This window comes from Polyodon spathula, chromosome 1 (assembly GCF_017654505.1).
Source record: "Polyodon spathula isolate WHYD16114869_AA chromosome 1, ASM1765450v1, whole genome shotgun sequence".
NCBI classification, from domain to species: domain Eukaryota; kingdom Metazoa; phylum Chordata; class Actinopteri; order Acipenseriformes; family Polyodontidae; genus Polyodon; species Polyodon spathula.
This window is the reverse complement of record NC_054534.1, coordinates 43141822-43163748: the sequence shown is the minus strand read 5'-3', so window position 1 is coordinate 43163748 and position 21927 is coordinate 43141822. Positions and strand designations below refer to the sequence as shown.

General features: G+C 36.7%; 1 protein-coding gene across 1 annotated transcript in view; it reads right to left on the bottom strand.

The window, feature by feature from the left end:
- Positions 1-21927, bottom strand: part of LOC121319002 (transient receptor potential cation channel subfamily M member 6-like) — a 73147-nt gene that overhangs the window by 6896 nt on the left and 44324 nt on the right. Inside the window, exons 24-36 of the mRNA XM_041256238.1 lie at positions 20876-21075; positions 20390-20522; positions 15178-16304; positions 14627-14739; positions 14166-14283; positions 13616-13695; positions 12012-12070; positions 11534-11559; positions 11076-11117; positions 6767-6832; positions 5557-5843; positions 4919-5001; positions 3415-3620 (exon numbers count right to left, since the gene is read on the bottom strand). Of these exons, the coding sequence (XP_041112172.1) occupies positions 3415-3620; positions 4919-5001; positions 5557-5843; positions 6767-6832; positions 11076-11117; positions 11534-11559; positions 12012-12070; positions 13616-13695; positions 14166-14283; positions 14627-14739; positions 15178-16304; positions 20390-20522; positions 20876-21075 (2540 nt within the window). The remainder of the gene's footprint in view (positions 1-3414; positions 3621-4918; positions 5002-5556; positions 5844-6766; positions 6833-11075; positions 11118-11533; positions 11560-12011; positions 12071-13615; positions 13696-14165; positions 14284-14626; positions 14740-15177; positions 16305-20389; positions 20523-20875; positions 21076-21927) is intronic.

Sequence of the window (21927 nt, the reverse complement as noted above, 5' to 3'; positions counted from 1 at the left end):
AGTTTGCACCGATGAAAGAAATTGCCCTAACGAGGACACAATTACCTTACCATTGGCCTCCACCTGTGAACCATTAAAGTTGCTGTCACATTTTCTGGATAAAAAGCCCACTGTTGAAGGATCATTGGTGAATCTGAAGGAAAATGAAGACCAAAGAGCATTCTACAGAAGTTAGAGATAAAGTAATACAAATGCATAGATTAGGGAAAGGGTACAAAATAATATCCCAGTGAGTACAGTTGGATCAATAATCAGGAAGTGGAAGCTGCATCACACCACCCAGGCACTGCCAAGAAAAGGCCGTCCCTCAAAACTCAGCGCTCAAACAAGGAGACTTGCCAACAATCACTTTGAAGGAGCTACAGAGTTCAGTGGCTGTGAGTGGAATAATGGTGCACCAGTCAACCATATCAAGAGCTCTGCATAACACTGGCCTGTATGGGAGGGTGGCAAGAAAGAAGCCGTTACTCAAAAAGTACCATCTGAAAGCACGTCTGGAGTTTGCCAGAAAGCATGAGAGTGACCCAGCTGCGATGTGGGTAAAGGTTTTGTGGCCAGATGAGACCAAGATAAGAGCTTTTTGGACAAAACTCAAAGCGCTATGTGTGGCACAAACCTAACACTGCCTATGCCTCAAGACAAACCATCATGCTGTGGGGATGCTTCTCATCAGCAGGGACTGGGCATTTTGTTACAATTGAAGGAAGAATGGATGGAGCAAAATACAGGAAAATACTGCAAGAGAATCTGCTTCAGTCCGCTAAAAAACTGAAGCTTGGGAGGAATTTCACCTTTCAGCAGGACATTGAAACCAAGCACAAGGCCAAAGCAACATTGGAGTGGCTCAAGAACAAAAAGATGAATGTCCCACAGTGGCCCAGTCAAAGTCCTGATCTCAATCCCATTGAGAATCTATGGCACTATTTGAAAAAATCACTCTGACACTGTGTGCAAAGGTGGTACATACTAACCCCAAAAGACTTAAAGCTGTTATTGCAGCGAAAGGTGGCTCTACCAAATATTAATGTATGGGGGTTGAATACTTATGCAAGCAAGATATTTCATTTTTATATTTCTCTTAAAAATATTTCCCAACATAAAACCAATGTCACCTTACAATAATTGATTTTGAGTTTAAGTGTTTTAAAATAAAATATCGAACAGAACGAAATTTCAATGTACCATCTGTAATTCAGTAATGTGAGAGAATTAGTCAGGGGTCTGAATACTTCTGCAAGGCACTGTATATATATATATATATATATATATATATATATATATATATATATATATATATATATATATATATATATATATATATATATATGTTTAATTTTAAACAGACTACAACAGGCTGTAAAACGACTTAACATAGATTTAAAATACAGTAACTGACTTATCAGAACAGGGATACACTGATATTTGCTATTTATTTATTCCTCAAATAAGGTGAGGTAGAGGTACAAAGCCAATGTAATGTCAGAAAATGCCTCCCATTAGAAATATGCATCCCTTAGTTATATCAGCATGTGCAATAGTTATGTCGCTGCTATAAGCATTTCGGTAAGCAACTCTTTAGCTGCCTGCTTGTTTTTTGCATCCCAGTTAAGAGTGGCCTTTTTCAAATACTTTTACTTAAACTGGCAAGGTTACTTTGAAATTATTCTACTGTATTTCCACAAGCGCTTCTGCTATCTTGCGCTGTAGGATAATCATTTTCATTATTCCTATCAAGTTTTCTTTTATAATAGCTTCGCTAGATTACTTCATTAGCTAACATAACGTCTTCCTGTGCTCTCAGGTAGATATGGGCTGGCTGGATATGAGGCAACTTTTGGCATGCAAATGAGGAATAGAGGATGCTGTGATTGGGAAATGTTTCAGGGAAAACTATTCATATTTCATAATTGCATTTATTGTTGTGATTGTTGTGTTGTATACTTCTGAGATTGTTTAACTCCTTATGTGTTTGTCAGTTTGAGTGTGTGTAGCACTCTGTGGTGCCTGTGACTGTGTGAATGAGTGTGTGGATGGTGCCAATAAAAAAAACACATTGTACTTGAAAGATCCTTGGTGTGTGCGTCAATTACAATATTATACAATATATGCTCGCTACAATATGTTTCAGTGGACTACATGAAGGCATGTAATTAAATATCAATATAAATTCACACATAAATCATGTCCTGTTGATAATTGTAGGGGAATGCGTATTTCTATGTAACAGTTACAATGTCAACAACTGAACCATGCAAACAGTATTGTGGTGAATTTTCCTTCAGGGATGTAAAATTCGATTTATCAGACCGGCCCATCCCTGTACTTGCTTAGGATAGAATGAGACAGTGTGCAACTGTGTATAGATTCGCTTACTTAAAAACAGCTGTAGAAGGGAAGTCTGAGTAATTTCGCTTGGGGAGGGGCTAAGGTTTTGTGGCGGCTCCAGCAACCCCTTGCACCCGCCCCTGCCTGCCGAGGAAGGGACAGTTACTGCTGGGTAGTTGAAGCCCTCAGAGCTCTTAGCATAGGTAAATGTAAATAGCAATGCTTACTGGACTAAAAAATGTTTTAGTAAATCTTAACACGAGACAATTATCGGACTGAAGACAAGAGAGGTAACTGGTTCATATATATATGGCATGGTTAAAATTAAACACTTCTGTATTGGTAAAATTAAGGACACGACCGGAAGCTTGTTTGTGCTCTGCAAACAAAGCAGAAGTAGGGGGAAACTATTTTTATAATGCTGTGTCACAACATAATTAAAAGTTTGCTTACATTTCTACATATGCTATCATCGCAAAATATATAAAGCGGAGGTTATTTCATTTCCCAAACACTTTTCATTTGAGCTTAAACCCTCTAGCACCTGTTTTCACCATAAAACAGGAAAGCTGGAATATTTTTTAATCAAAATGTTTTTTTGTTTACAAATAAAGACCAAACAAAATATACTGTACATCAATAATACTTAATTAGTTACATTACTTGATGTTATATTAAAACTAAAGTTTATTATTATTATTATTATTATTATTATTATTATTATTATTATTATTATTATTATTATTATATTTTAAGATATTGAAAAAAAATATGAATGAGGGCTTATTAACCTTTGGCCAGTAAAAGAGGGAGCTAATATGAATAAGGGAGGACAGTCAAAACTGGGCACTATGTCGAGCATATATGGTATTATAGACCCTAATTTAAACAACTTCCTTAACAGGGAAACTATGTATTCTTGAAATTATAATATGGCAAAAAACAAAAACTTTGTTTGGTTTTTTACAGTACAACACTGTTTATGTGAGTACCAGCTTATTGATGGGAGCATGTGATTGAAAGCAAGAGCTGGAGGTATCTCAAGAGATGCTAGTATTCATAAGCATTTAACCAAATAGATATAAGAACCTTGTAGATCAAGAACCAACAGTTCTCCTCTAGTATATTCGTATGTCCAGTGGGAGAAAGCCAGCATTGTTTCTTCTAGCAAATTAACAGGGGTGATCTCTTCTCCGTTGTTGTTGTTGTATTTCCTAAACTCCCCATTCATGTTCTTTTCTATGGTCAGCCACTCATCAGCAGAGTGGCAGTAGAGCAGGTACACTTCCAGAAATCTGCAAGACAAACAGGACTAAATTCAGTACAGCTCTGCTTTCTGACACGTTGTATGCTTGTTCTATGGCGCTGTTCAATACAATATCCAGACATAGAAGGATATGTCTGAAACACACAGCTGAAGTAAAAAATGCCAAACTCCTGTATATAGTGAAGATTTCATTGACTGTCACTCTGGAAAAGGGAAATACTAATTAAAACCACCCCTATCGAAAAATAGTCTTTTAATACAGATGTTTAAAGGGTGTATAAGTACCTTTTTATTTGATTGTGTTACATGTTCCCATGTGTTTCTACATCTGTTTAAGAAAGGTGTGTATGTTTAAGTAAGGAGGGTGATGGGAAATGTAGTTTGAGTGGTCCGTGCAGGTCCATGTGAAGCCATTTTGGAGGCAGTGGAATGCAAATTAAAAGTTAAAAAAGTGGACAAAATTTTAAAAAATAAATAAATAAATAAAACAATACACACACTCACACACACCTTAGATAAACAACTATAACACCACATGGGAACATGTAACACAAGAAAATAAAAAGGTCCTTTGTGATGAGTCAAAGGGGTTTCGGTCTGCAATTCAGCCTCCCGACAGTAGAAGGCATCAAACCAACTCAGCACTTACCTTACCAAAGTCTCGTGACCATGACAAAAGTATATTTATGAGGGGTGGCACCTTGGTGAGGGGCGGAAGTACGAGTATGTAAATTCCAGCCACTGGAGTCAAGTGAAGTTAAGGATACCTGTCAGTCTGGGATTGGTGATCCATTGACTACCGGGGCGGGGTCTGCATACTAAAGGAAACGTGCTACTGTGTTCGGGGTTGGTCCTGATGAATAGAGGCCGGGAGAAAAAAAGGCTGGAGGGAAGTACGTGCGGGGTGGACTGTGTTATTTACTTTTAATTATGGACGGAGGCCTTACTAACTTTTTGCTCTTTTCTGTTTTTATTCCTTTTTGTTTCATTTTGGATTTAGCAGATCACGAAGAGGACTAAGAGGCTTCCGTTCCTTTATTTTTTTGATTACTCCAGCACTCCCTCCCTCACATCCTTCTTTATTGTTTTTTCTTTTTTTTTCGTGTAATATTAAATAAAATGTTTATTTTTTACACATGAATTACTGTCTGGAAAATCCATTTTTACTCACATGCCTCACATCCTTATATACCCTTTAATTAATTGTTTAATGAAGTGTAAAGAATAAAAGGAGAGCCACTTGACAACTCTTGCATAAAATATCTAACTTTTCATAACTCACAACCTGAATACGAGTAACATCTAGGATGTTTGAGAGCAGATTACCTGGGGGTGTAAGAGATGGTATGGGGCTTCACTTGGTTGAATGTGTAGATGAGTTTCTGAGCGGCACGTTGCTGCTGGATTTCCTATATAAATAAAGGTTACAAGGATAAACATACCCTACAGTATAAATTACATGAAAGTAAAAATGCATCACACCTGTACTACCATCACAAAGTAGGGGCTTTCTGCAGAGATTAGTTTTGCTCATTTCTGTTTTTTTTTTTTTTTCTTAAATTCAGGAAATGCCATTTATTTAGGTTTTAGATATAATTTCCATTATGGCTGGTACAGACAATTAAGTTTTACATGATGATATTATTATTATTATTATTATTATTATTATTATTATTATTATTATTATTATATTGGTCCCTAGTTTCTCATTGCCTCAATTATATAATGGTATTTAAAATGTTTAAATGTATAGACAAATGACACAGTAATCTTTCCCTATTCTACTGTAAGTAATCATTAGATTCATAATCTCTAGTAAGAATAAAAAAGATCTTTCTTACCCTCTCATAATTTATTATTATCTCAGCTGTTCTTTTTGATGGAACATGGTTTCTACAGTAATTGTGCAAGTTGCAGGAACGGCTAACCCTGTTTTAGTGATGTTTGGCAGGACAGGGTCTTACCCTCAGGCATAGTTGAAGCACAGTCCCTTCCTTGAATATCTTCTGCCACGTCTTGACCACCTCTGGCAGAAAGGATTTGACGATGTAAACTTCCCCTGGCTTGAGCACATCTCCCTCAGACCAGGTGCAGGCCGCCTTCATGGCTCTCCGAAGGCCGCCGCCCATCTCCTCGCGAGACAGGGGCTGGATTATAGCAGCAAGGCCGTGCTGGGACCAGGAGGACATGCTCTTGTCCAGAGTGGTGGGTGAGCTCTCCTCTAGTCTGTAAATAGTCACCTCCTCTCCAGCTATAAAACATTGGGAAGACAGAAGAAAGAAAATTAGAACAACCAACTCAATATCTACAATATATTGATAACATTTTAACAATGCAGTGCTTTCTTTTTGCCATTTGTAAAGCAAGCGTGGCTTCACTTTTACTCATTTGATGACACCAGAAACAAATTACTGTATATTATGGGAAGGAATGATGGGTCAGGGTGTTTCAGATAGCATACATTATTTACTGTTGATAAAATTAAATAAAGCAATCAGGGCAAAACACGGTAACCCAAATTTCATTTAAAATTGAGATTTAAAAAATAATAGTAAAGTAACATGCTATCCCACAGTACTTTTGTAAGTCTTGTAGCTACAAAATGCTATCCCACACAAAGATGACTGATTTATGTTTTTATCACTATGGGTTAGCATATTATTGTGTTGCAGCCTTAAAAGAAACACTCACAAGTCATTTTCTTCTCTTTGTCTTTTGCCTTGGTTCGATAAAGCAAGGCATACCATTTGTTTACATCCAAACAGCACCTTTTTTCCTATTCACGAGAGCTTTCTATGGAGGTGTCCCTTTCAGTGATGGTAAAGCTTTTGCATTTTAGCTATATTTTCTTTCTTTCTTTCTCATCTTCGACCTTTCACCTTTACATCCAAATTATTAATTTCTTAAAGGCACAGTGATCCATTACAATGCATCTATATGTCTGACTCTAGTACAGCAAATGCAACCAAACTAGCATAATAACAAAGAATGCATGGCAGTTTTAGATATTTTAACTATTTTAAGGATATTAACTTTTATTAGGTCCTATCCGTAATTTAAATGCAAACCACAATCCAACCCACCGGGAAGTAACATGACATTGAGTTGATCAGCTTTGCAAACTTCACCTCCAGTGGCCCAAAATCAAGCAGCAATGTTGGTACCAGTACTCACCAAAAAGATGAATTGGAGTAAATGGTATAGTTTGTGAAAGTCTCATCAAGTTGTTTCTTTCAACAGCTGCAACAGAGATAACTTTATTTCACACTGGTGGAATACTTCTGGTCATGCATATATTCCAAATAAATAATGTATCCTCTTTACGCTTGTCAAATGCTGACTATTTATTTGGAAAACTAGGAATTACTAAGACTGTATTTTACCATGGAAGCACGTAAATAGGATATAGGATAACCTTTACATGTACAAAACTAACACTATACAATAGTTGATGACTACATTATTAATATATTAAACACAAAATGTACAAATTAAAAATATAATATACTATATATATATATAGATATAGTATAATATATATATATATATATATATATATATATATATATATAAACCTTAAGAACTGTATTCAAAATACATACTCATGAACAATCACATTAAAAATATATTTAAAACATGAATCATGTTAAACATGCATTAAAGTCACATTAAGTTAAATCAAATTCATTATGAAAGTATATTTGAATTTCATTCAGGAGCTTACCTGTATTTTCATGAAAATTATATTGCAGTAGGCTACACAAATACTGAAAACATTGAAACATCCAAACAAACACGAAAACTACTTAACAGGTATAATATATGATTTATTTGTTTTTCACGGATACATGCAATAAGTGCCACACTGTATGATATGCTGCATTGTACATCTGATATACACAAATTTCCCACATACTGTAGACATTGATGATACCCTCATCTCTGCATTTCTAACTCTCAATATACATCTTCCAATGAAAGACCACAATTAATAAAACCTAACAAAAATAAAGTAGAGAAAGTAGCTTAATAGCTTACACAATACCATTACTGTAAAACGAGTATACATGTAATAAGAAAAACACGCTGATGAAGATATCAGCCTATTAAAAATGGGACTTGCCTTATGAAAACAGGACAAATCGTCTTGTTAGGTATGAAAATAGTCAAAAGACTGTTTTAAGAGCATGCAAAGCATATCATAAAAATAAATGAATAAAAGAGCACTAGAAGTATTATTCTGTAACACCCATGCAAGTTTATGAAAGACCTGGCTACACTACACTATAAAATGGAGTGCAGCCTTTCTTGGAATTCTTGAATGAGCAAGTCATACAACGAAGGGCAAACAAGCCAAAATACGAAATAATGTAGGTTCTGTGCGAGTTCTACACAGAAAAACTCATTAAACTTGAAGTTACTGTATCCAAAAATGTAGAATACATTGCAGATGGTAGTGCTAAAATCAATAACTTGACTGATTTTATTGACAAAAATTTAATCATTTTATGGAGTGCGAAAGGAGTTACAAAAGATGCCCAGTGAAACTCTTGGAAATATCAGAGTACTGGTATTGTCTTTATTTTAAAAAGATTTATGGTCTAGGGACTGGATTATTTTTTATTTTGTTTTGACTCTTGCTGTTTAATTTCCCCCTCCCCTTTGGTCATGCATACACTAAAATGTGCCTACTAAAGAAAAGGAATGAGACGGTGGAGAATGGTTGTGACATTCCAGTCACAAGTCCTTTACCTCAGGAACCTAGCGAACACAGATAGAGTGTACAGGTTTGTATGCATACTGTCTTGATCAAATGTATATCTAGATAGTTTTTATTTTTGTTAATTGTACCAGGACTCAGATTATGTAAGACGTTTAATGATTTAACATGTTTCTCTGGATATGTTAGGAGCTGCATTTGTAGTGATGAAGTTAGTTGTAATTTATTTTATTGCTTGACAAGCCTTGTAAATTGCCTTCTGGTAAATGTTTGTAATGGTAATACCTGGGAAGTAGTGTTTGGGGATAGTTGGGAAAACTTGGAGTAACCCACTAACTAGGGATGCACCGAATCCCGGATTAGGTTTCGGATTCGGCCAGAATACCTACTTTTTGAGCAGGGTTCGGAATCCTACATCCGCACATCCATTTTAATACAGCCCTCCAATGTGGAAAGACACAAATCCGGTACTGAACGTAGCTGTTGTATTTAATAATAGGTATTCAAGAACAAGAACACATTTGATGAACTATGTCGCAGCTCTCAACTCACACCAATTACTGGTGGTGCACGCAGTAAACACGTCACACAGCTGCTGAATGTAAACATACTACCTACCCCCCGTATGCAACAGCACATTCACATCACAATTTTCATGGAGTACAATGATGCAGTAACCCTGTAATATACAGTAAAGAGAAACTGTTGTAAACTTTTGTGCTTTTTTGCTTCGTCTGTGAAACATGTTCTAGAGATCATACTGAGATAAACAAAACAAAACAAAACAAAAAACTTGGTGCACATATATATTTGTAACTTTACAACTGTCAAAAGTCGTTATTGAACAATATGCTTTACTAAATGACATTGTACATTATTGTAATGCACCAATACAACCTGAACCATTTGGGAACTGCTGTGTTTTATTAAAATCATTTTAAAACAAATTTGTAGCCTATCTGATAGGTGTTATACACACAAACATATAAATTAACGTGGATTTTATTTCGCAGGGAGATTCAGGTCGCTTGCTGTAATTTGTTTCCTCATCACTCAGATCAGGTGACACAGGCTGAAACATTATTAAATAAAATAGTGGGTTATTGCAAAGATGCAGCTCTTCTCTCTTGTAAAGGTAAAGTAAACGGTTCTGTAGTTTGACATTATTAAGAAATGGAGAGAATATGGCACAATTGTGAATCTGTCTAGAACAGGTCGTCCGCGAAAAATGAGTATCTGGGTGAGAAGGGCACTAGTCAGGGAGGCCACCAAGAGGCCTATGGCAACTCGAAAGGAGCTACAGTCTTCCACGGCTGAGCTGGGAGACACTGCATATGGCAACAATAGCCCAGGTGCTTCACAAAACTGGCCTTTATGGGAGAGTGGCAAAAAGAAAGCCATTGTTGAAAAAAACTCACATCAAATCTCGGCTAGAGTTTGCCAGAAGGCATGTGGGAGACTCTGAGACCAAGTGGAAGAAGATTCTATGGTCTGATGAGACCAAAATAGAGCTTTTTGGCCTCAATGCTAAGCGCTATGTTTAGCGCAAGCCTAACAACGCACATCATCCTGAGAACACCATCCCTATTGTGAAGCATGGTGGTGGCAGAATCATGCTATGGGGATGCTTCTCTGCGTCAGGACCTGGAAAGCTCAGGAAGATAGAGGGCAAAATGGATGCAGCAAAGTACAGAGAAATCCTGGAGGAAAACCTGCTGAAGTCTGCAAGAGAGCTAGGACTTGGGAGAAGATTCATCTTCCAGCAGGACAATAACCCCAAACATATATCCAAAGCCACACTGGAGTGGCTTAAAAACAAAAAGGTCAATGGCCTGGAATGGCCCAGTCAAAGCCCGGACCTCAATCCAATTGAGAATATGTGGAAAGAGTTGAAAACTGCTGTTCACCAAAAGGTCCCCATCCAACTGCAGTGTCCAGATGTGCAAAGCTGGTAGAGACTTATCAAAATAGACTCATGGTTGTAATTGCTGCCAAAGATGCCTATACCAAATATTGACTCAATGGGGTGAATACTTATGCAATAAATAATTTTCTGTTTTGTATTTGTAATTAATTTAGAACAATTTGTAGATTTTATTTTTCACTTTGACATTATGGACTTTTTTTGTGTTGATCAGTGGTAAAAACACCTAATTGAATCCATTTTGATTCCATGTTGTAACACAATAAAATGTGGAAAAGTCCAAGGGGGGTGAATACTTTTGAGAGCCACTGTGTGTGTGTGTGTGTGTGTGTGTGTGTGTGTGTGTGTGTGTGTGTGTGTGTGTGTGTGTGTGTGTGTGTGTGTGTGTGTGTGTGTGTGTGTGTGTGTGTGTGTGTGTGTGTGTGTGTGTGTGTGTGTGTGTGTGTGTGTGTGTGTGTGTGTGTGTGTGTATATCAATGAAAGGTAGAGTTAAATATTTATAACTGACTTTGTTGTGTTTTTTCCTTGGGAACTTAATGGTAGCCTGGTCAATGTTTTCCCTCTGAGAGATGCACTAGCTTCCTCCCTTTTTTAACAATGGTACATAATTCATTGCTACAAGAGTTTGCGTGCTGCTGTCTGGAATGTAATAATAATAGCATAATAGACTCCTACGCAAGCCACTCACTGTGTATAATATCCTATGCAGGCCATTCACGACTTATCATAGGCAAGTAATGCAAATATTGTTGTCCACGCCATACTAAAACAGTAACACCAAAACCTTCTTTTGAACCTACAGAATTCTGGATTTGTATCTTAAATACTTCAGCGTTTACCTGAATAGTGATGGTTCAGGTCTTGAGAAGAGGCATTTATTCCTGAAAAGATAAATAACTAATTTTTATTTTCTTTAACCTTATAAACCAACATAACATAAAAATAAAGCAGAGTAAACATATTCCATTTATAACAGTTCGTCACCTCACCGAAACATACTTCAGCATTACTGTCAGTTACCTGCTATATAATTGACCGTGGCGAAAGTGGTGCACTAAAGAAAGACAAGGGTAGTTATCTATGTGCAATGACCGCTGCACAGTACAGTATATTAAAAGTTGTGTATGAGGACCTTTTTAAAATGTGTTTGTAAGTTATATTTATTGGCCGAGGTTTACAATGTTCAGTACGTTGTACTAAAAAATGTTTGAGATTTGTTGCATACACTTTCTGACTACTAAGCATCACAGATTGATTGATATGCAAAACAAGTATTTAAAGGAATAAACTGACTCACCTTCAATCCCACTTGTACTTTGTTCCCTATGCACAATATAAATGAATAATAAAACCCAGTTACTGAAAAGACATGTGTTAAACTAAAGACATATTTTACTCTCTGTGATTGAACATGTCAGCGCTGTTTGCCATGCAAGAACATAGATGATAATAAATTGAAAAGGATGAATTGCTATTAGTGAGCATCTGACCAGTTGTAGTGTTGTTGACCATAACTGTTATACATGCTGGTGACAGAGAGAGGAAGAAGTCAGCTGCATAGGTATACAACATCTAAAAGCCATCACTATAAACAATAAACCAAAACCTGAAGGCAGGTAGTGCACAGTATCACACAGGATTGGCATAACGTTTACTACTATCAGTATATGGTAAGATAAAACCTGATGAAAAAGACAGCAGCAATCATAAACTACATGTATTCAATATCTAAATTAAGAAAATATTTAAAATCAAGTAGTCTACGCATCACTTACGAGGATTTCCTGCTAAGATTGTTTTTCCTGCTGTACCATCCAGTACCATCAGTCTGCTCCTACAATATTTGCAAACAAAGAAATACAAAACATATAGAACATATATCTATATATTGGACGTATACTGACACCCTGAAGGGCCTTATTGCATTTATAATCCAGGTCTATAATCTAGCAAGAACCAGTGTTATCTAGTGGTTATCTTCTTGCCATGCTCTAGATGGCATAAAAAACTGAGCTGAAAGCTTTTATTATATTACTATTGTAACTTTACCAGGAATGAGGAAAGGTAGTTACAACTACAAGAACTACAGTTAGTTCAAAGCTTCTGGTAAAATGTCATTGGCTATTTTTCATTGCAATGCATCTGTATAACGCATCGTCCCTAGCATACGTTTACAGTTTTATCCATTGGTACAGGAGGGAACCATATGTTGCTTATTGTCCTGACATCACTTAGTATGCAACAATGCTTGCACTGCACCAAGAGTTTAAAACAATAGGGGTTTGGTTTGGTAGCTAATGAAATGGCATAACAGGGGTGCAAATTTGGTGCTAGGCACTAGATTCTAGTGTCAGGGTACCAGCGACATTACATTCTGGCACCAGTAGACATGTTTAACTTTTTTTTTTTTAATTCCTTAGCAACCATAGATGATAATAGTTTGTGTGGGAAATTTAACTTCAGAGACTGGTCACAAATATGTCTTCGCAGCGCACTTTTACCCAATTATCAATTAAATCAGCAAGTCAAAAGCTATATGGGCAATAGTAGACTCAACAGGTAATGATAAATGCATTTTGCAGTTTTCAAATAATGTTTTGTGTTTGCAAGCTTTTTCATTTTACCGCAAAAGTTAAACATATTTTGTTGGTTAAAATATTATCATGGTTTGAAGAGATGCATATGCATTGAGGCTGTTTGGTCTAGTGGTTAAAGAAACAGGCTTGTAACCAGGAGGTCTCTGGTTCAAATCCCAGCTCAGCCACTGACTCATTGTGTGACCCTGAGCAAGCCACTTTACCTCCTTGGGCTCAGTCTTTTGGGTGAGACGTTGTTGTAAGTGACTCTGCAGCTGAAGCAGTTCACACACCCTAGTCTCGTATCTTGTAAAGTGCTTTGTGATGGTGGTCCACTATGAAAGGTGCTATATAAAAATAAAGATTATTATTATATAGTCACGTATTTATTTTAAAACCAAATCAGCTGTTGCAGCTAATTGTAAATCTAATCCATCAATAAAATGAATCAACAATGTGCAAAGCTTTCCTTCTAACTATTGAGTGTAGCTGAATTAATGGACTCTTGTTTCGTTAAGTTTGGTCTTAAACAATTCTACATATAAATGTACAGCACACAATTGTGTCTAACACCGTTTATCAAAACAGTTTAGCCCCAATTTTCAAAAGAATTTGCACCCCTGCATAACAATAGTGTTGCTCTCTTCAGTTATTTCTGTACCTAAAACCTGTGCATTATGTTTAATTGTGAAGAGAAAAAACTTCTTGTGATGTGAGGGATGTTATATCTGTCCTTCCATGCGTAGATGGCAATGGGGCAACAATGCACATTTTCAACATGATACCTGACATGGCAAACTTACAAATTCACAGGACGGCAGTGAGATCAAATTATTTTCTTGATTCTGAAGCTTCTGGTGTAGTAAACTAATGTGTTCTAAACCTGCAAAAAATTAATGAATGGATGAATGAATGAAAGATACATTTGACAAAATCTTAAACGGTTATAAACAGCACACTAATGAACATACATTTTTTCCATGATTACAATTTTACTGCTATAGAGTATCTACTGTCTTTAAAATACCTGAAAATGCTGGGTTTAAATATAAATCAAGCTTTCTTATTCTATTATATGCTGTGTTGTCTGGTGTCACCTTTAGAACCTCTTGCATAAGGAATATGAGCTAACGTCATATTTAGGCCCAATTGGTGCTCAACATTTCTTCTGCTACAACAAATTCAAATGGTCTTTAACACTACCTAAAAAGTATTGACAAACCACTTTCTAGGTCTAAATAACATACATCCCCATTCTGGAATGCATCATGCCTGTTCTGCTTTTGAAGTACATAAATAGACGTGAAACTTGAACTTGGGGGTGGGGTCAAGGAAATGGGTTCCGTAGCTTACTTAGTTGTTTGAAGCTGGATATAGTAAACCAGTTCCTGTTGAACTCCTCACAGCAACTCTGGCTGGTCATTGGTGTACTCTCAGAGCTCACTTGAGAACATCCATTAAAAGTTGTTTCCTGGACAAAAAAAAGAGGACAGGTATGTAATGCAACATTTTCCGACACTAGTGTGAGAACGCCAATTCAAGTATTTTTATGTTTGTAACTTTTTTAAACTTTATTATAAGGACACTTTTCAAGTGTAAGGCAGCATTAATTGCGTAGGAACTGAAGTTGCAATTCTAAATTCTATAAATAATACTGAGTAATGTTGTTCTCCAGAAAGCCACAAAAAGGCAGAATACGTTTTATTGAAGTCCATGGGTGGGTGACAATAAACATAGAAAGAATATACAAGCTGTATGTTTTTACAGGTTGTATTTTGTTCAGCAGCCCAGAGCAGTAGTATTGCTTCACTTACTGGTACGTATAGCTCTGCAGTTTTCTTCTGTTGCTTTGTAGACTTTTCGGAATGACTCTGCGGTTTTCTTTTGAACCTCACAGTTTGGTAGAGTTCTGATGATTTTGCAAAATCTATAAAACAAAATGTATCTAAATTAAATGTACAGGTGACACTGGCATAACTGGTCTAATTCCCTATTACCTCTCTTTTGAAAAATTGTTTGAGCCAGTTGAAGGATTTTTGCCAGTTAACTGTTTTCCATGCACAAGACAACATAGTCAAACAAAGATGTACTGTCATTTTCATTAATTGGAGTCATGTCAGAAACCACATATTGTTTCAGCACTACCCTTATAAGCATGGTAACGTGTAATAAAGCATAGTGAAAGGTTGTTAAATTATAGGTAAGCTTTGTAAAAGCACAAAGAGGTATTGGTTTAAAGCATATTAAAAACATGGCAAAACATGGTAAACTATGGTAAATGCATAGTATAACCATGGAAAAAGCATGGGAAAACTGCAAAATTACAGTGATAAATCTTTATAAGCACAGAGTGCCCCCTTTTTACCTTTAATTTTGCTTGTTCTACTCAACTTTTCTTCTCTTAGTGACCTGACACTGCTGCTTCTGCAGCACGCCCAGCTGTTCCTTCTCAAGGGGTTGATTAAGAACAGGGCAGAGCTTCGCCATCGCTTGGGCTCAGACTCTAAACTCTCAGTGCTGTTTCCGCAGCGGTCCCAGTTGTAGGAGAAAGAATCTGACTCCTTGATCTGGACTTTTCTAAATTTGCTGCAGGTGCAGTTACAGTCTGTATTGTACTCTGAATGAATGCACATCCTCCCCTCCCTTCTTTGAACCTGGTTGCATATTCCAGGTTCATTGCCCTCACTGAAAGCCAAGTTGACGTACCCAGCAGAACATCCTTCACTGTGACTCTCTGACAGCAGGGACATATGACTGACCTGGGTGGAAGACTGAGGACTAAGCAGTTGCTTGTCAGTCCCATGGTTATACTTGTCCCGTTGCAGCTGAACCATGGAGTCCCAGCTTTTCCCATGATAGTCTACTGTGTCTTTGACAGAAGTGGATGATTTCTGAAAGAAGAGCTGGGCAGGTGTGCTGCAAATGCTTTTCTCGGCCTGGGTACCATATCTGGTAGGTGTGTATGGGAATGACACATTCATGCAGACTGCATGGGATGGCACCAGCAGGAATTGACCACACTTCTTAGTAGACTGAGGTTCAGACAACACCTTGGAAGTATCCATCTCTTTTTCCATTCCCAGCTGATGGCAGTTGAGCTTTATGGCTGTTTGAGACTCCAGTACCTCCTCCTCTTTATCTTCCGGATCATAGCACTCTGAAGGCTGCTGACTCTGTGCCAGGTTTCGAAGCAGGGAGGGTGGGCTGCTGTAGTAGTTGTACTTCTTTGTGATTTCTTCATTGGAGTTATCCACCAGCTTTGGGTTGCTCCAGCTGTGAGGCAGCTTTCTACAGGAGGCATGCTTCTTGTGGGCCAAGAAGGCTTCTTCCACTTTCAAGTTGTCCACTGCAGACATGACTGTCAGAGTGTCGACAGTCAGGGCAGAGAGGTCCTGAAGATGCCCTAGCTGACTGTCCAGAGACTGCAAGGACTCCTTGATGAAGCAGACTTTCTCAGTGACCTCTTTTAACTGCATGAACATCTCTTCAGCTCTGTAACATGTAGAAAATGGAAACATACATAAAGTAAACAGACAACATGTTTTAAAACATGTTCAGACTTTATGAACTGTTGAATGGTATTGGTCAGATATAATACTTCCACCCCTTATAAGGTGCAGCTGTCTTTTATACAAGGCAAGCATTATAATATATATATATATATATATATATAATACTATATATATATATAGATATATATATATATATATATATATATAATTATATATATATATATAGATATAATAGAAATATAAACATTGTAAAGATCTTTTGTGTCAGAAGAAAACACACTGAGGGTGTGTGTATGCAACACCATTCTTTCAAGCACCAAGATCAGAAACAAGATACCATTTTTCAACTCTACAACATTTTAATTAATAAACACCTCTATGCTCTATCTACATTTAAAAAACAATTTTCATAATAATGGCTGGTCTTTACTGTTTTCACTAATCCTTTAGAAAACAAGACCTTGGTCATGAACACCCGTATTGAAGATATGTTTATCCAAAGTACCTCTACAAAAAACAGTGATTTTGTTAGGTATACAGTATGTAAAAGGATATGATAACGGTGCATTAGCGCTGTTATAGGTAAGAGTGGCTGGCAGAGCCTTGTTTAAACTCTATTTTGAGGGGTAAGTCAGGCTTCACCACCATGATCGACAGTGCTATCTCCAATGGGGACTCCAGAAGTTGATGTAGCAAATAATAAAATTGTGCCCCTTTAAATATTTACAGCCATATTAGTCAGTATATAGTTAATTTATATGCATTATACACACTTTAAAACATAAAATATCTATATTCATAATACTAATAAATTGTGTATGATAACATATTACAAACAATATACTGCACATGATAATTCATATTACCAACTGTTTGAGGGTTTCTTTCCTAACACAAAAATCACCTAATATATTGCTCACAAACAATTATGGATTTGTAGCATTTGACTTATCATTTAAGTTCAAAAGCCTCCTACCCTGTGAACTGTGATGCACAGTACATACCGTATAGTTATGAAGGCACTAAGGTAGCTGCATTCAAATAAAACAAGAAGTAAAGGCAGCGCTTAAAAGTATTATTCTATTCTATTTATTTAATTTTTTTTTTTGTATGTGAGTTACCCCAGAGTTGTATTTACATGTTGAAATCCCTAGTTAACAGAGTTACAAGTATCCGGGAGATCCTGTTGTTCATGATTATTAGGCTATTATCTTGTTTATATTAAGTGATGAAATGGTTGAATCGATTGTATGGAAATGTGCCGTTCTCCTCCTAATGACGCCATTTGAACCAATGTAATAAAATAAAACGTGTTATTAATATATTCAAGTTGTTATTAATAATCAGTCAAATAGCTAGCCTAATATAAACATATAAAAGTATTCTTTTTTTTTTTAAATTGTAAAAAATTTAATACCAAATAATAAAAGTTGCACCACAAATAAATAAATAGCAAACCAAAAACCTCCCTTAAGATATACAGAGGACGGAAATCTAAACAGATGGATCTACTTTCATTGCATATAAATACCATGTTTTAAAATCAGTCTTCCAATGAAAAAACAATGGATATTAAACACAAAAAAAATAGGTTTTACTTGACAGTAAGAGCTGACAATGCCTAAAAAGACAGGAAACTGTCAAGTAAGACCGCCACTGCGCCCTTACCTGCCCCATATTTTGACATGGCTTTCCAGCACACACTGCTTAACTGGTACAGTAGGTGGGTTCACGTCAGACAACATGTGTAGTCATCAGTGGGTTGCTGGGGATTCAAAAGTTCTCTAAAATAGCCTAATAGATATAATTTAGAAGTTTAGAAGAGTCGCTGTCATAAATGGATAAGAAACATCTATAAAGTTCATGGATTGATTGGTTAGAAAATGCTTGTGTAACATATTATTTGTCTCCTTTCAACGATCTCATTACTATGGAACCCCTAAAGGGAGGCTACTATTGCGTGCACAAGACTTACTATCTCGTGAGCACATGATGTTCTAATAAGTCATGCGCACAGGATAGTAGCCTCCCATTTAAAATTTTTAGACCTTTAGGGGTTCCATACATTAGTATGCCACAAATTTATTTTCCAGCCTATCAAACGTGTGTTTTTGTGTCCTTCATAAACACAAACATAATTCATCAAAAAATAAAGACAAAAACCTGAAATGGTTATGACAGTTTGTGGAAGGATGGTGGCCAATTCACTGACACTTGTGCCCAGTTTTATTATTTTCCTTTTTTTTTTTCTCTCTTTAGTCCGCAGAGGGTACTGTTTTCTGTGGCCTGAATACCAGCAATGGTAATCAGGTCCACAGGATTACCAACACAGGTATACACCGGCACACGCACAGGTGCTCGAAAGAAAGAAAAACGGAAAATAAAACCCAGTAATAAAACTACAAAATAAAGGTTCTGCACTCGGCAGCATTACCCTGACTGTCGCTATCCGCACGGCCCAGGTCTCCATCCTACTCTCACCCATTCCCTCAACCTGTGTGCACTGTTCGGGATTCTGCCCAAGTTTTTCCCCGCTACTAAAAATTCCTTTTCTTTTTAATTCATTGCCTTAGTGCTCGTTCTTCTCCGGCCATGCTCAGTCCGGCAGCAAAGCTTTCGCCAGCTGGCTTGTTTCGTCTTAGAGGGGCAGGCTGAGGGAACAACACAGCGTTATCTTTTAGGGTCAGCTATCTCCCAAGGCCTGCCTGTCAACCGCTCAGAGAGAGGGAAAGCCAACACAGCCTCTTCCCCACCTCCTCATGTCATTGCCATGACAGACAAATGGATCTACGAGGCTGCTGCCCCTTTCCTGCAGTACCATGCATGCGCCAAAAAGTCAGCACAGATCTCCACTGTTACGCAGTTGTAAATATTTGTATACTTGGAAAACTACATAATACTTAACTTGTCTCACTCCAGATGTGTTAATATTCCAACTATTCTAATTAGCTTTTTTAATTCACATATAATTCTATGACAACCGTGGTTGTTCTGGTTTTAGACCTGAACTGATCTGACCAGTGGTGACTACACATGTTGCCTGAAGTGAACCGACCTAATGTACCAGTTAAGCAGTGTGTGCTAGAAAGCCTTGTCAGAACATGGGCCAGGTAAGGGCGCAGCGATGGCCTTACCTGACAATTTCCCGTCTTTGTCACAATTGTCAGCTCTTGCCATCAAGTAAAACATTGTTTTTTGTGTTTAATAATATTGTAGCATTTGGTCAAATGAGAATGAGGACTGGGAATTTGTGTGTTCTGTGTTGAACTTGCGGGGGGAATGGGATTATCGTTTCCATGAGTAGGTCTCTTAATTTTTAGTGTTGAAATGCTGTTATTTTATTGTTGTGTGTGTATATGAGCTACTGTTGTGAATGTCTCTGCCACTGCGTGAATAGTGTGGGATTATGTAAATAAGTTACTGTAACCTCAGCCAATGAGCATTAACCATGAACGCTGCAAGGGGTTGTTGTTGCTGGGGAGTGTAAAGGAGCTAAATCCATTTTTCTGTAAGAGCAAATATTAAACTGCACTTTTAAGAGTCCAAAAGGAATTCCTAATTGTGTCTTCATTACCGCCGCTGAGAACCCACCACACGCCACCGCCACAATATCCTATTATGCGTCACACCAACATAACTCTGGGATTATGAAAGCAAAAAGACTGGCTTATAACAAACCATAGTGGTTATAACATAACAGTTACATAACAAAAAAAAAAATGCATGTTCTTAAATACTGAACATAAAATCGATGACTCAAAAATGTGTATTTTGAATAAATGTAATATAAAATGGAAAATATGAGAGAGCCCACAAAAAAGCACAACTGCTCAAAACACCCAGAAAAGACACATCACGGCAATAATTCTACCAACAACTCCAGGGGTGGGAAGCTCAGTATCGCAAACATTACATTGTTTGCAACTTGATAAACATTTTTCAACTTTTGGTTAAAAATACAAGCACCAGTACATCAGGTTCCATTAGTTCCTAAACATTTTAATTTACATCTGAAACACCAGAATACTGTAGCTAATGTGATATTAAAGTATTTGGACATCTTACCTTTCTGTTGTAACTTTTATTCTTTCAGTATGGCTTGAATGGAGATTTTCATTCTTTTCACAAAAGTACTTTATCACACACTTTTCTTCAAAATCATGCAGCTTCTTCAGTTCCTCTTTGCTCAAGTACAGCTCTTTGAAGAAGAAAAAAAATGATCACAGTGTGTAAAGATTAGCATGATAAATATTGTGAACTTATTTGTAGAAAAAATATGATATCCAAAAAGTCCTAAGTCATCTTGTCAGAAGAAATATGCTAAACAGTGTATTTATAATAAAGTACAATACTGAACAACATACTTTAAGCTATGAGGTTATGAAGATTTCTTGATTTGGGAATATAATTTAAAAAAAAGAATATTAATTTTTTCATCTGTACACACTGACTTTAGTTTTGATAAAATAGCTTGTATTCTTCACCTTGTCTTAAATACGCTATACTAAAATCTTAAAGTACTGTAATTAAATTTAAGAAACTTTAACTTACTTAAACCAACATCATCTTTTTCTTGGTCAAGCTCGTTATTTGCTTGATGTCGACACAGGTGGCTGATATATAGAGTTATATGACTTAAGATAATCAAAGGCGGTGGCAGCCAAGGCTTCTCATGATAGGTCATGATGTAACGGTAGCGGTTATACTTCCACAGTTTGCTGGAGATTAATTTCATATCATTGTACACATTGCTGTCATATTAGAAAAAGGGGATGTTAGCAAACAAATCACAAACTGTACATCTCAATAAAACTATTTTGTTTTACCTTATTTAAAGACTATTATATGTGCATTTTAACTTTTTTTTTTCTATTATTTTACAACAGCATAAAACACATTACTTCAGAAAGGAAACACCCACCAATGGAATGAAAGGAATGATTTATTGAATTGACAGATACATATGTCCGTACATGATTTGTTATTTGAATTTGGCCCATCTCCTTGCCCATTGTAGCTCGATAGCAGACCCTATGCTGGCATAACTATAAATCAACTAACTATATGAATTAGATGAAACTAAGCCAGCGGGCAAGACAAGTGGCACTTGAGGCCACATTCCCCCTAGAAAAGGTGGAGGCAGAGGAGAAGGAGGACCAAACAAATGATGAACGATAAGGTCTGTAGATGAAAGTTGGTATCTATATATATATATATATATATATATATATATATATATATATATATATATATATAGTGCCGTGAAAAAGTATTTGCCCCCTGTCTGATTTTCTGTATTTCTGCACATTTTTCACATTGAATTTGGTCAGATCTTTTTGTGGGTTACAGTAGTATAGGGAGTCTGAGAGAAAAAAAATGACACCAAAGTTTGGTGCTTCTTTCATTTGTTTGGTGTGAAAGGTAATCAAACATGCAATCTTCAGGTGTGAAAAAATTATTGCCCCCGTAGTTAACTCCTACCCAATTAAATGGATAATTAGGGTCAGCTGTTTGAAAACTTTGGTTAAAAATCAGGGCTGATTTGGGCCAGCCCTGCCCAATATAAATCTGACTAACTTTAGCCCTTACCATCAGAGTGAAAT